The following is a 15506-nucleotide window of genomic DNA, read 5'->3' as shown; positions in this document are numbered from 1 at the left end:
AATGAAGAAAGCATCTACAAAATTGCATAATCATTCACAGCAGTTTCGAATACATAACAAATACATGGTACCAAAAAGAAATAGCTAGACAGAGTGAAGAAAAACAGGAGGGAGACAAACTTTTATGTAGAATAAATAAAAAAAAAAAAAAGGAAAAGTAAAAGTAAAGAAAAAGAGGAAAAAAAAAAAACCCAACCACAAGTTTGCCTCTGTAAAATGAACCATAAGAAAACCTCAAATTTCAAATCTCTGTGGATTTCAGTCTTTTTAAGCTCTAATATCTTCCCATCCTGTCTGACCTAAAGCATAGGGTGTACCAGTGACATGTCATCAGACAACCTCATTCCCAAGAGTCCTTTATCTGAAAGCCACCTTTTATTCACAATTGCAAAGCAGTAGAGACTCAAAGGAAAAACATTCAGAGGTTCATTCTTCCTATTTTTAAATAATTTATTTAACTAAACCAAGCCCCTGTTCCCTGCCAGCCCCCTGGCACCCGGCACACAGCAGAGGTTCACCCCCAGAGCCAGGACACAGTGTGTGGGCAAAGATTTGCAAAGAGAGCAGTAAACCCATCACATAGTCACTTTGTCCCTTACTAGGAAGAATTTTTCCAGGAAAGAAAGTTTCCCTCCAGGTGAATTGCTTAAAATGATTAAAGCTGCTTAAGGAAGGTCATAAGATTTCGCCCTATGTAAAGAGCAGATATATGTGGGTTTGGGTTTATATTATTATTATTTATTTTAGAATAGAGATAGCTGATAGTCACACAAGGAACTGGCAGCTTTTGAACTGTGAGACAGAAACAATTCCAGGAACTGGACAAGCAGGCAGCATAAAGGCTATTATCATCTCTGAGAGAACACACACAGGCACAGTTGCTCATTGTACTTATATTTCTATAGAAATTAAGCCTAAAATAACAGCTGTCCCCACAGTTATGCAAGGAGTCTCCCTAGGATCCAGATGAGAAATCACAATGGAGTTAAACATAGGCACCTCCAGCAGGATAAGATTATTTGTGTTGCCCCCTGACTGACTGGAAATGCTCCTTCTTTGGATTAGCTAAATTCTATAGAGACAAATATACTATCCAGTAATTTACATGTAAATGAGGATGCATAACAGAGATATTTTCTTCTCACTGCCTACAGTTTTGAACTATGTCAACACGATTATGTGAAGATTGGCTTAAACATAGCAGCATTTTTAAAGACCATTTCTGGGCACCGGGACAGGTTTAATTTTCCTTGTACACTTCAAAATTTTTCAAGCAGAAAAAGGTGGGCAGGCCACACCATGACCAATGGACCCAGTAAGGCACCAGCACAAATATTTAATGAAATTGGAGGTGGCCATAATAGAGCACAGCATTAAAAAGAAACCACCTAATTTTGGAGATGCTTGACTATTTAGAGATGCTTAAACTAAACTAAAGCAGTTTGAAATATTTGTACCAAATCTAAGTGATTTACACTTAGGATGTACAAAAGCAAAGTTTGAAATGAGCAGAAACCAGAGCTGTGGTGATGACTCCATGTGACAGCATCAGAGGGCTGGGTAGCTTTTATCCACATAACTTATTGGTGGATTTTTGGATGACTTATTCTGTTGACCTTTATTTCTGGACATGGAAACTGCTAACACTTTCCCTTTCCACCAGCAAGAAGTGAAAGAGAAAAATTTTACCTCAGGCTGATTTTAGGATGAACATGAAAACCTCAAACCAATGTGGTCAGCAAAAGCTTTTTATGCTTAGCTGAAACAAAAAGCAAGGTCTTTTTTTTTTTTTGTTTGCTTTTCTTTTAAAAATAATATCACAAAAAACAATATAATCTAAAGATACATTCCTTAATCTTTATCTCAGTCCCTTGATAAACAGCTTGGCCACTCTCCAGGTGTTTTCCCTCCTGCCAACCTAGTAATGTTCAGAATTTTAAGTTTCCTAGAAAAGAAAGCATAAGTGTGACCAAGAGGAAATTCAGGAAAGGCTATTTGTGCAAGAGGGTGACCCCAGGTTACTCCAGCCTCGTTGCCCATCCCAAAACCATGTCACAGGCTGCCCTGCCTGGCTCCTGGACTGATGGGAAGCTCTGGTGAGGAGGTGCCCCAGGGAGAGCAAAGCCATGGGGATCACAACCTAACAGCCAGGGCCCATTTGGAAAACACCACTCTTTCAGTCCTGCATCCATTTCTCTTCCACTTCCAACCTCTGGAACAATTGTAAAGTCAGGTTAAACTGAAAATCGTGTGATTTCCTTGGAGTGCTACAGAAAAGGCTCCAGCTGGATTTATGAGGCAAGAAGGGATGGTGTTTTGTGTGTTCCTTAACCCTCTAGAAGTTCTTGACAGCCACAGGTGAGATCTCACTCAGCCTCATCAGAATCCATGGATAAATTCAGCTCTGGGTAAGAGCTCATAAACTAAATCAAATTCTGCTCAAGCACGTCAATACCTTGTGAAGGGAGGTGTTATTCTAACCTCTTAACTAAGAAACACCAAGACACAACAGAGCAATGCAAAGCCACAAATAAATACTGCAGGAAGGTGCAGAATCTTTAGGTTGTTGTGTGCCCTGAAGTTACTTACATAATATATAGACTTCCTCTAAATAACCCAAAAGCCAAAATCCCACACAGCAATCAGCAGGAGTGTAAAAATGTATTATTTTTCAAAACTCTCAGTTTCAGGTCAAGACAAAACCAATTAGGACTTCTAGCATGGTCACCAGGTCCTGCTTATGTCTTATTTACACTGGGGTAAGTTTGATAAAATCAGCAGCTGCACCATTTGAAGAAAGCTGATGGGAGAACAGGACAGCCCTGACTGAGCCCCTGCATTTCCAGAAGAGTGACCAGGACTTGCCATGGCTTTCCTGGGACACACTCCCTGCACCCCTCAGACGTGACCACCTGTTGCTCTTCCCCTCCAGGTGACGACTGCTGGACCCAGACCTGGTTTTGTGAAGGGTTTTTTGCAGACCACCCTTTCATATTGCACTACCTTACTCTTCCTATGACCTCTGCAGGCTCTCTGGCTGGAGCCCTCATGACACTGAACCCTCTGTGCAGCTCCCCAGACACTCCTTGTGGGAACTTCCTTGTGGCAAGGGGACACCCATGGGTGTAGCAAAGTGTGCAGAGATGCCCGGGCTCCCTGTAGAAGGTAGGATGTCCCCCTCTTGCTCGGGCTGTGCACTGAAGCCCCTGGGGATTTTCAGGACTGCCTTGATGCAGATGAGCCCATGGGCAGGTGGCTGCTCAGCATGGACCATGCTGACCATGGTCAGCAAACCTGATGGCCATCAAGACTGCCCCAGCTGATGAGACTGATGGGCTCTAGCACCGTCCATTGGGATAACCTAAAATCCTCCCTTTTTCCTCAGCTGGATTTAGGAATTAGGGGGAGGAGATGGACAGTGAAAACCCACTTGGTTTCTCATGGAAACCCACTCATCTGTTTGTGCCAAGCATTCAAGGCCATCTGAAGAGCATTTGAAACTGGATTTTTTATCTTACATGCTTTTCTGCAGCCAAGTGCCAGCATGTCACTCCTCTGAGTCACCAGCCTGAACAGTGGGATAAACTGCTGCAGCCACTTCTCTCTTGGGAGAGGGCAGCTGAACTACACAGATGTTTTCCATGTCATTTCAGCTGCCACCTGCAGCCATTCCCATGGGGAAATGGCTCTTGGCTAGGACAGGGGGTAGCAGTTGCAATGACAGAAAGGCATAGAAGTTGTTCCTTGTGGTCCCAACCCAACCACTTTGCCTGGGGTAAACTGTTCAGGGTGAATATTGCTAAAGCTGATCAGGCTAAAATGCTCAAAAGTGGTTAGTGACTGTGCTTTCCTGGAGCAACCTGAGGAGGACCCACTTTGGAATAATTTGTGACAGCTATGGACTAAGTCACTATTTGTGACTGAAGGACTACAGGTTGAAAATGCAAACCCAGAGATGGTCAGAGATGTTTGCTCTGTCTTTTAAATCAGAAGCGCTCCTCCAAGCTTTCCCCAAATCAGAATTCAGTGATCTCCCCCCTTAGTAGCAATCTGATGGATCTGTGTTATGTTCAACTGATACTACTCAGCATCATGAAGTGACCTAAAAAAATGCATCTTCAAAAATCTAAAGCTGTAAATGGTGGTTTTTTTCCAGCTCTATCTACCCAGGTGTTCCATTTGTATGAGCAAAGCCACAGCTACACCTTGGGAAGCTGCAAGTCAGGGCTTAAGCCATGTTACAGTGATGCATTTTCATGGACTGTCCCTTAATTTCTTGCTCATGAAAGATACAACAGATAGCCCAAGTGGGTTCTTTTCCACCATGGGCTCACCCTTGCTCAAAATACATAACAGCAGAAGGGTCAGAGAGGTTAATGAGGCAACTGCAACACCTTTCTTCTACCTTCCTCAAACATATCAAGAGATTGTAAAAATAAACCAGAGCTGCTAACAAAGAACAAATTCACCTACAAATTTTAACATGAAAAAGGTGAAAATCATCAAGTGCAAAGCCAAGAAACATGCTGATTTATCTCCAAGCACGCTGAGGGGTCAGATTTGCTATTTGCTTCTGCCTGAGCCACAGCTGAGGCTGCACGTTTGTGCCCAGTGCTTATGGCTCCTGCAGTGAATACATCTGTACAGCAATGGGCCCCTTGCCAATCAGCCTTTAACTCCAGCTCACATTTTCTGGATAGATTAGATACCAAACCTGTTTTGCAAAAGACACAACATCCTTCACATTGCATCACTGGATGAGCATCTGTTACTGTAGTGCCTGGGTGTTATTTCCTGGATGGCCAGGGAACCGCCAAGTGAGCTCACCCACCCTGGCCATTCAATTTCCAACATCCATTTATTCAAAAGGCAGGAAGCCGACAAATGAAAATAAATGCCAGCAGAGCTCAGAGCCTCCCTGTCACCTCAGGACCCACTCCTGTAAAACACTGATATTTTCTGTGAAGGGTTGAGTGCTCTTGTGCTTTGCTAAGCTTTTTCTGACAGCTGGGACAGCCTCAGCAGCCTGCAGAGCTGCTTTCCTTACAGAGAAAAAGGGGACATCCTCTACTGAGGTCTTATAACTTTGGTTCTGAATTTTTTTTTTTTTAACAGATGCATAAATTTTCTTCCCCAGCTCCTTTAATACACACTTTTTTTTTTTTTTTTTTTTTTTTTTTTTTTTTTTTTTTTTTTTTTTCACAAAGATAAATCCAGTAAAACCTCCATATCTACAAACAGCATTTATGTTGCTCAGCTCTTTACAGAATTGTCTCAGGACTGATCATCCTTGTCCACAGAGGGTAAAAGTGGGATTACCAAAGTCCTAAATGAAATAAGATGTGAACATCCAAAAAAGCATCAACAGTCTCGAAACTGTCAACAAAACAGATAATTCTCACACCAACCAGTTTCCCACATGTAACTTGGCCCCTTCTCTCATGGGTGGTGTGAGAGTCTATTTGCAGAACTACAGGGAATGCCCAGATAGGTGAGGAGAAAAATTCAGTCCAGACCCTGAAAGGAATAAAACTGCTTGGCTCCAGAGGAAAAAACTGCTTCTCAATTTACTGATAATCTGACACCACGGCTGGGATCCATCACACTCACCTTTCTCTTTAGGAGATACCTTGCCTAATTCATGCTATAATCACACTTGCTTTTTTCACCCCACAAACGTAACCTGGTTTTGGCACCTTGTTGCTCTGAGTGGCTTTATCTCACCTAACTTAAGACTTGTGGTTAAAGTGAACAGCAAAAGGCATTTCCAAGGAGAGAGATTATTCTGGTCTGTTTTGATCCCTGAAATGAAATGAATCCTGCCCACACTGACTGTAGTAGTGACCTCCATCATTTTAAAGACTGTGAGAGTGATGAGCTTCAATGCAGATTATCTACATAAGAAAAGACAAATTCCCACTATCTCAAACTAGCAACCTGTCCAGATTGCTCTGCCTGTGTAGCAGCTATTTCCAAAAAACACCATCTCATCGTGCTGCTCTGCAACAAAGATGCTGGCAATCTGCAAAAGGGCTGAAATCTGTTGATCATCTGCTCATATTTCCTGGCTGTTATTTGAACTGGATGCTAAACCTTTCTGGGAACTACCTTTGGACTGAAGGAACAGCCCTCAAGCAGCCCAAGAGAAGGCCAGAAGTCAGATGCAAACAGAGACCAACCAGCAAGAGAAAACACAGTCTCAAGACGGCAACATTCACAGAATCATTTAAAAACCATAATTTTCTATCCACCAGACAATGTCAGGTATTAAAAAGTCAAAAGAAATCAAGTTTAAAACTGTCCCTTCAAGAAAAGAAAGTCTCTGTCAAACTCAAGATTTAGGTATTTGCCTCCTGACAGCTCTGAAGAGAAAATCTCACCAGAAGGCATGAACCTCCCTGATGAGGCACTAGGCACATATTTCTCTGTGAATTAACTCATGGTCTTCCCACCCTGACTGGAATGGTGGGTCTGGGTTTCTCACTGCAGACTCCATATGGTGCAAATAAATTACAGCAATCTCCAACAACATTTAGAAGGAAACGTGAGCGCGAATCACATACAAAAGTTATAAAGTACTCACCAGGTTGCCTGTCCCAGGCTTTTCCATAATAACTGGGGGGAGCAGTAACCCTGCAGGAGAAGTAGGGTCTGGGTTGAGTGCCCCGGTGCCTCCTCCTATCAGGGAAACCACACCATTGCAATCCACTGAGCTGTTCCTTTTGCCCGTCTGGGTGTAGTTGGGAGTAGTAGGGTGAGAACTATGGCTCACTTGACTTTGCACGCTTGGACGCCTCCCAGATCTTGGAATTAAGAGAGAGCCCCGGTGGCTTTCATTTTCCCCAGCGATGCTGATCTCATCATCGGCAAAATCTGTCTCGGAGCAAGTGTCTCTGCCACGGAGTCGGAAACTGAAAACGCTTCCGTGGCTGGTTCTGCGCTTCACCAAGTTTGCACTGGGACCATAACTAATGCCAAGGAGAGTCTGGAAACCCCCAGAAAGGAAAAAGGGGAAAGAGAAACAACATTTTGCAACACGTTTTCAGGAGCGAGGAAGTTCTGGGGGAGAGCAGTAAGTTCCATTTTAAACCAAGCGCTTCAGAGAAAGAGAGACTTAATTACAGGTATTCAGACTCCGCAAAGTTAAGAGGTTGGACAGTCATTCCTAGCCTTTAGGCATTTGTCTAACACTTGGCAATTAAAGATGTACTGAAATAGGAAGGGTCAAGGTGGCATTCAGCTCACAGTGTGATACTTCCTTTGCTTCTACTCCCCCCCATGGGACAAGTGCCAGAGGAGCTGGGAAGGCAGCACAAGGAGTGGAAGACAGGAGCAGGGAAGGGGATCCAGCTCCAATCTACTGCATCATCACACATCTTCATTACAGCTAGGGAAGGAACAGTGCAGTGGGAGAAGAATAGATAAAGAAATGGGGCAGGAAATGAACTGCAGGGAAAATGAGAAGAAGAGGGAAGAAGAAGAAGCAGAATACGACGGAAGAAGGTGATAAAAGAAAAAGAAAAAAAAAAAAACAAAAAACAAACCAAGAGCAAGAAGAGGGATATGGTTTATTAGTTTGTAAAATGATTATCTCAATGCACATGGCTGCTTAAGGGCTAGGTAACCTCAGTACACAGCAGTCTCCCTCACTTAAATATCAGCCTTGACGATCCACTCTGACGTCAGTTAGTGAGACTGCAACTCTGCCAGAGCATCAGCAAGATGTAGCCAAGGACTAAACACACCTAAAATCCGGCAGAGCAAAAAGGATCTTCAGAAAATGTCTAAGGAATTCAAGTCTATCCCTTTCTTTTTTTTTTCTAAAGAGGAAATTACTGGAGTAAGAGCATTTAGGCAGAACATATTTTTGAATTTATGCCTGCACAGAATTACCAGCTTCTTCAGAACTTTCCCATGAGCCAAGTACCTATGAAGAGAGGTCAGATTGCCACAGCACCCACAAACCAGACAAATCAAATGAAGCCTGATTTCATTCTGTGCTGTAGCTTACACCACTGAGTTATTAATGATGCTATTTAGTGACACTGGTACATGGAGGAGTACAAAACCCAGGCTCTTTCTAACTAAAATCAACGCTTTTGGATTGCTACCAAATTTCAGCTGGTCAGAAATCCATGCCTGGGTTTCCATGGCACAGTCATTGAGACTGATTTCTGATGGCAACACACTTCCAGCTGCTAAGATAGCATCTGAATGATGACTCAGCCTTATTCCCTCCAACCATGCCAGACACAGCCTTGCAGAGAAGATTTACTATAAGCTTTGAAATGTGTCTCCCATGCTTCTCATGCATATGACATCCAGGGGCGAAAAGTGAAAACAAGGACTATTAATCTGAGAAATAAACTGAAAATGCACAGCTCCAATCCATGGTGCTTCTGGCACGTGGTGTCCTGAAACCCATCCAGAATGAAGCTAAAGAGCAATTCTGGGTTTAGAGAAGGTGCAATTTGTTACACAATCCTCTTGACCAATGAGACAACAACATTAACAATTGGATTAAAAAATGCATGTCATCTACAGAAATCCAGCTCTGGGTAAATTTTGTGAGCAGGGGAGTCATTAATTGGTCACATTTACTTACACCACTTACATGTTTTCTATGAGCTTTTTATGGCTGCCAAGTATCTCTAAATTCACTGACAACAAAATAGAAAAGGACTTAGCCCATTACATGGCTATTCAAAACAACAAAACAAACTGATTTCAACTTTGCCCTCAGTTAAACAAAGAGAAATTATCTGGAGCTATTTATGATCCCTTGATACATACAGCATGGGCAGATTCATATTCATGCATGTCAGGAATATTTACATAAAACCTTATTTAATAACACTGTCACTCTGTTTTTCTTCCCTGCAATAGAAAGTAGAAACAAGTGCCACAAAGTTTTGACTTGGAGGCAACTAGCAAAAGAATATAAAAATGTTAATAATGTCTTTGTATAATATTTAAAAAGCCCTCAGAGACAAGTTTCCTCCTTTTCTCCTCCTCTCTTTTATTTTTAAGCCTTGTAGGTTTCCACTAAGATTTTTTTTTATCTCTATGAGGAATAGGAGAGATATAATCAGATGAATGAAAAAAAAATAAACCAGATCAAGGGTAATCTTGAAGCAGAAAAAAAGAAAAAAGGAAAAAAAAACTGAAAAAAACAGGTTTATAAAAATGTTTAATGGGCATTTTAAATTCATTTAAAAAAATAAAGTGGTAATATGTTTCCTTCCACTGTTCTAGCACAGACTGCATGTTGTATCTGCTATGTTAATATCAGTTAAGATATTAAATACCTATTTCTCCTGAAAGTTTCAGTTTAAATTGCCTTGCTCAGAGCCTGGCCTGTCCAGGAAAGTACAGTGTGGAACAAGTGATGTTTCAGACCATGACTTACCATCCTCCTTTGACCATCATCATAGTCACACTTGGGATTCCTTTGGTCTTCCCCATATTCATCTGCCCCCAAAGATTTCTTTTTCTTTCTCTTATTTCTTCTTTCTTTTGCACTTTTAGGTGACATTTCCAATGAGCTGAGGGACATTGAATCGATTCCTTTAGCTGCTAGTGCCTAAATCAGAAGATTGTAGAAGGTATAAATATTGTTATTTCAGGATTTCAGTGAAAATTACCACCGCTTAGAAATTACTTTTCATTTTAAATTTTAAGGTTGTATAGGTGAGATATTAAAATTTTCTGGAGATAAATAATCATAAAACTTAGGAATGGTTGCATAAAAGGATGGTTTTTATGTGGAATTCCCACACAAGACTGTTTGACATATCATGAAGGAACAGCCATGCACACATCTCTGAACTAACACTTCTGGTGCCAGGCAAAGAAAAATCTCAAGCTGGGGAACCTCAGATTAAAGTCCCCCTGGACTTCAGCCCCTTGAAGGGCTGGGCAGGAGGGCAGCCAGCTGGTTGCTGGGATTTTCCCTCCCCTGCACAGAGGGATGCCAGGAGCAGCAGGCAGCTCAGCTGGCACGTTTCTGTAAACACTTATCCCAATCGCAGCGCAGGCAGCTGCGACCAGACATGCAAAAAAAGAGCCATGGGCTTAACTAGAGGAGGGATCGATAGGAGCTGGGGGAGCTGGGGCCCTGTTCCCAGCCCAGGCAGGAGGAATGAGGTGACTCTGGGCACAAGGGTCAGGTTTGGAGGTGCTGGAGGCTCTGGAGAACCAGTGGTGGCCACATCAGTGGCCTGCTGACCAGCCCAATGCAGAGCCCCCAGCTGAAACACCTGAAGAGAGTGAATTGTTAAAAAAAGCCTCTCCCGGTTCCCCAGAACAGGAGAAACAGATGAATCCTCAGTGCTATTGTCTGTAAGCCACTACAGTCAAACAGGCAATCATCTCTCCACTGCAAAATACTCCCTTCCTCCCACAGGCATCAGTCCAAGGAAAGTGAAGGCACTTAACAGCCGTGTAAAGAATCAATCATGTATTTCAAGGAGTAGCGGTAGCTCTATCAAGCTGAGAGCACAACAAAACTTAATTCCTATGGGAAATATCTTTCATAAGCAAGCTGCTTAGAGCAGAGAGGAGGAGGGCTCAGACACTGGTCTAGGTTGTTTTGGTTGGTTTCTTGGCTTTTTTTTTTTTTTTTTTTAGTCAATTGATTTAATTGCTATGCTGAAGTGCTTTCTCTTCATAAAGATTTGGCAAGTCGTTTGGTGTTAAGCTCAGATTTAGGAATGTGTTAGACCAATTGTATAAATTGACTGATAGTCCCCAAGCAGGTCTATCAATTATGTTTCTGCTCCCTTTATACTGCACATTATAAAAGCTGGCCTGAACAGTTTTGGTTTTCCTTTTTGATTGCTGTCATAATTTGTTGATCTAGAAAATATTGCAGGTTGTGCTACTAAGCATGCTGCACTCATACTGCAAAATAAGCTAATTTTTAGTTTCTTATCATTTTCTTACCTATTGCTTGAATTGTTTCTGCAGTCAATACCTCTCTCAGATGTTAAAAAAGGATTTGGACTGAATTGCTCCTCATGGCATGGAGGACTGTAGAAGCACAGTACAGCTTGTGTTGGAAGGGAGCTTAGAGTTCATCCAACCCTCCTGCCATGGGCAGGGACACCTTACCAATTTCCTCTGTGCTCCATCCAGCCTGGGCTCGAGGATGTCCCCATGTCCTGCCTATCTACCCATTAGTGTTTGGGTTCCTGTGGCTGGACCATGTCCTGTTCCTCAGGCACTGCAGGCTTTAACCCACTGCAACAACCCCAGGGGCAGGAAAGGTGTGTGGAACCAGGCACACCTGGCAAGGACATGTGATGGCTGAAGGATGGGAGGAAAGCTTGGTTCACACGAGCCCTGATATGAGGATTATGCAAAAGACAGCTCTTGAGGCAAGAACTTAGTGGTACAGTGAGAAAGTAAAAGCCAAAATCTTGACTGAGGTTTGGAGAACCAGATTAAAACTGAGTAGCTCTGACTGGGGTGAGATATCTCAATAGGACATCTGAAAGCCCCATGGTGCAGCCACCCAATTCCCTTTCCTGAGCCTCTTCTTCCAAATGTCTACTTTGAGATGCCAGGAGTTGATTTGCAGAATTACTGAACTTCATTAGTGAACATCACGGACCCAAATCACTCCACTCCTCAACTTCCTTCCCATAAAACCAGGATAATGCTCCAGGAGTACTGGAAATAGAAAGGAGCATTTTTGAAGCACATGGAGTCTGAGCAATGGCAAGAGGTTGTGAAAAACCTTGGAGGACATTAGTCACTTCCTCTTCCAAGCAGGCTTTGACTGTCTGAGCCAGGAATTCTGCTTGAGCTGGCCTAAGGCAACAGCACAAAGGATGAGAAAGCAAAGAGCTGCTCTCGAGTCATGTACTATCCACCCTTTGCACTCAATAGGGCACAGGGAAGATGAGAAATGGTTGGCTAAAGAAATGACTCTATTATAAAGCATATAAACAAATGGGAAAAAATCAGATTTTCAGGGGTAACTTTGTTTTTTAACACATTATGCTTCCCGGGTTTAATGTTCCTTTTTTTTTGTGTACACATAGGCTTAATTGAAATCAAAGCCTTCAAAATGAAATTTTTAAATATCTTTAATTATAGTTGGGGCTACCAAAGTTGACTGTTATTAGGAAGAGCTCAGCTGGAGTCAATACACATGAAAATTTGTACAAAATAGGTACGAGCTGGAGCTCAGTTTGTTCCCTTAGGTTATGGCAGAGTTACTCTGTTCAAAGTGGCTGTATATGGACTAAATTGCATTTACCTATTACTTAAACTATCAAAGAGGATCTTTAAAAGGACTTAAATGATTCATAAGCCACTACTAGCACTTTGTCAAGAGTGAATTGCATTTTCTATTTTCTTTCCAAGGATTTAAATGGGCTTTGGATTAGGTCCTGAAGCCATATATACCCAAAAGAAAATTATGTATATTAGTTTATATTGTGTTTCAGGGATTTATTTCTCTGAACAACAGTGCTACGTGTTATTTCAGACTAATTTTCTTATTGTCTCTTTGTTCACAGCACCTAAAATGTTCTCTTCTGCTGTTTAATAAAAGCTTTCTACCCCACACAAACCACATGCAAATTAAATACTGTTATTAAGGCTATAAGGCTACATCCACCATTTGGCCTTTCTGGTTTGTTTAAATTTATGACATAACATTAAATCCATACCCTTTGCATAATTTGCAGATCTTAACCTCAAGGTCTGCCTGTTTACTTTTCCAGGAATGAAGCTGTATGTGCTTCAAAGAGGTTAATCTGCAACTTTACCTTGATTATCAAACAATTGGATATTTACAGCAGGTTGAGCAAGACAGTGAAGAAAACAATGTATGCTAAAGTGGTGGTGGAAGGAGGTTCAGCTGGGGCTCTGGCTGAGCTACCAAAACAGCTGGGTTGTGCTCAAATGCAGATGTAGTTTTACCATCATTAAAACATCTCACATGCCAAACTATATTAAATTTCTCTGCTGGCATACGTGGCATGGTTAAACCAGTACACTTCTGGATATGCAAACCCCAAATGGCCCCACTCCTGACAGGGAGAACTATAATTTTTCTTTCACACACACAAAAATTGCAATAACTTTGTCCAGTACAATAAACATTAAACTGCTTTCAAGCAAACTCTTACTTTGGTTGTCATACAAATGTAAAATAAAGAGGACGTGGATCCCAAGGTAACATTTGTTCAAGTCACTCAAGGCTAATCATGTCACATAGTTCACTGACCTCCTGCTCTTTCTTCAACATCTCCATGGCTTCCCGAAACTTTCTTTCCTTCTCCTCTGTTTCAGCAATAGTGGCTTGGTTCTGCTCCTCATATGCCATGGCCACAACAGCCAGAATCAGGTTGATCAGGTAAAACGAGCCCAGAAAGATGACCAGCATGAAAAACAGCATGTAGATCTTCCCAGCAGATCTGAGGGTCTGTACGTGCAAAAGTAAAATTAAGACTGCTTTACCATGTTTTTAAAAAGAAAAAAAAAAAAGAAAGGAAGGGGTTTCTTTTAAAATTAGATTTATAATATAATTGAATTCAGCCTTTATTAATAGTTCAAACAGAAAGCCTTTGATGAGAAATGACAACCACATACAAGGAAATAATCTCTTCACCAATAAATTTTTGTACCTTAATCAAAAATTGTGTGCCTTGCAGTGAATTAATTTCTGAAAGAATATTGCTTTCAATGCTTTCCTCCTGTACCAAATATCTCTGCTGGCTTTATTTTAGAATAGATATTAGAGTCAGTTGCAGTGAAAAATTCCCCCACAGTTCAATCTAGTTTTGTCTAGTGTGTAGAAACCACCCAAGTGGGATTCATGTTGGATCCCTTCAGATGTCTACAATCCTGGTCCTTTTTCAGGGAGAAAAATACATGTTTAGGGTGCAACTCACCCAAATACCATTGAGACATCGGTGTCAGGACGAGAAGAACCAAACCTTAGGCTCTGTTGCATGTATGCCCTGGTTCTTCACCAGGTTTAGTGGCATAATCAAAATTTAGGGGGACAGCTTATGTGTAACAGATATGTAACAGATATGTCCCATGCTCAGTGAGTTGATACTACTGACAGAAAACACTCTGTGATAGTATAAGGTCAAATAATAAAACGGAGTGATGTTCACCCTTATTTGCCGTGACAGTTTCTGTCTTCCAGAGTTGTACACGTAGTTCTTTGTCAAGCAAGTGAATACAGCTGTTCAAAGGATCTTCAGTTTCATTGTTTTACATTTTCCTGAAGTGAAATTGCATAACTGGCTGTACGTGAAGCTGAAATCCCCCAAATCTTCAGCAATGTTTACCTCAGTACCTTCAGAGTAGTTCTGTCAAAGTCATCCCCTGATTTCCATATGATCACCTTCCAGTTTTGGCAGGTTTGAGATGCAGCAGCAAATCATCAGTGGCTTCATGGACAGAGAATGTAATTCAGTACCAAACTGGCAGATGTAGCTCTTTGGGGTTTGCACACATTTCAGGAAATGCATGCTGAAATGAGCATTTAATCAGAGACCACCTTGCATGTGACTGCGAGTTGAGTCTGGATCTGTTTATGCCTCTGTCTGTCAGGGGTCTATGATGAAGAGCTTGCAGCAGAGAGAACTGAAATGCATCACGTAGTTTTGAATTTGTGTTCATCACCATGCCATGCAAAACCAGACATCCAAGTGAACAAGAACACAGGTGCTTCTCTAGCCTTTTCTTGAGCTAGACTCAAAAGATTAACTTGTGTTACACCATCCACCAAAAAAAATCACCAAGTGGTGATGTGGTGATCTTCCTTAAGTGATGAACTTCATTTGGACTCAGGTGAATTAGGGTCTTTCTCTCAGTACCACTTTTTCTCAATTTTCCCAAACACCTGGCCTAATGTCTTCAGACATCATCACTCTTAAGAAAATAAGAGTGAAGGACTGATTGTCCTTCTCCAGAACATCTGATTACTCTTCTCTAGAACATACACAAAGCACAGTTTACCTAATAACCAGCAATTCTTTCTTGTCTTTAACTGTTGTATATGCCACTGTAACAAGACGATGTCTTTATTCCCATTTTTTAACAGTACTGAAATGACCTCATACCTGTTGGTAAAGACGTTCCCAGTAATCCTGAGTCATAAGACGGAACAAGGAGAGAAAGGCCCAGCCAAAAGTATCAAAGCTTGTGTAACCATGGTCAGGATTTTCCCCAGCCTTCAGACATATATATCCCTCAGGGCACGTGCTGCAAAACATGAAATGCAAGCTGTGAGATGCATCTTAGATGGCTCCAACATGGAGAAACTGATTTCCAGGGAAACACATCCAATGCTCTTGGTTAAGAGCACAGGTCATCCATGGTAAGCTCCTTCACGGTGTAAAACCACAGGAAAGAGATGATGCTACTTCACAATATCCAAGGTTTTGGCTACCTTAATTTTTCTTTGAAAGGACAAATAGGAAAATAAAAACCATAGCAGGAGCTGCAATGGCAAATAATCACCCAGAATTTCACAA

At 41.7% G+C, this 15506-nt stretch overlaps 1 protein-coding gene across 1 annotated transcript in view; it reads right to left on the bottom strand.

The window, feature by feature from the left end:
* LOC128805975 (sodium channel protein type 5 subunit alpha-like) overlaps positions 1-15506 on the bottom strand; it is a 207134-nt gene that overhangs the window by 103543 nt on the left and 88085 nt on the right. The window contains exons 9-12 of the mRNA XM_053975044.1: positions 15093-15234; positions 13241-13438; positions 9410-9583; positions 6584-6985 (exon numbers count right to left, since the gene is read on the bottom strand). Of these exons, the coding sequence (XP_053831019.1) occupies positions 6584-6985; positions 9410-9583; positions 13241-13438; positions 15093-15234 (916 nt within the window). The remainder of the gene's footprint in view (positions 1-6583; positions 6986-9409; positions 9584-13240; positions 13439-15092; positions 15235-15506) is intronic.

Source organism: Vidua macroura, chromosome 1 (genome assembly GCF_024509145.1).
Source record: "Vidua macroura isolate BioBank_ID:100142 chromosome 1, ASM2450914v1, whole genome shotgun sequence".
Lineage (NCBI taxonomy): Eukaryota > Metazoa > Chordata > Aves > Passeriformes > Viduidae > Vidua > Vidua macroura.
This window is presented reverse-complemented; position numbering and strand designations above follow the sequence as displayed.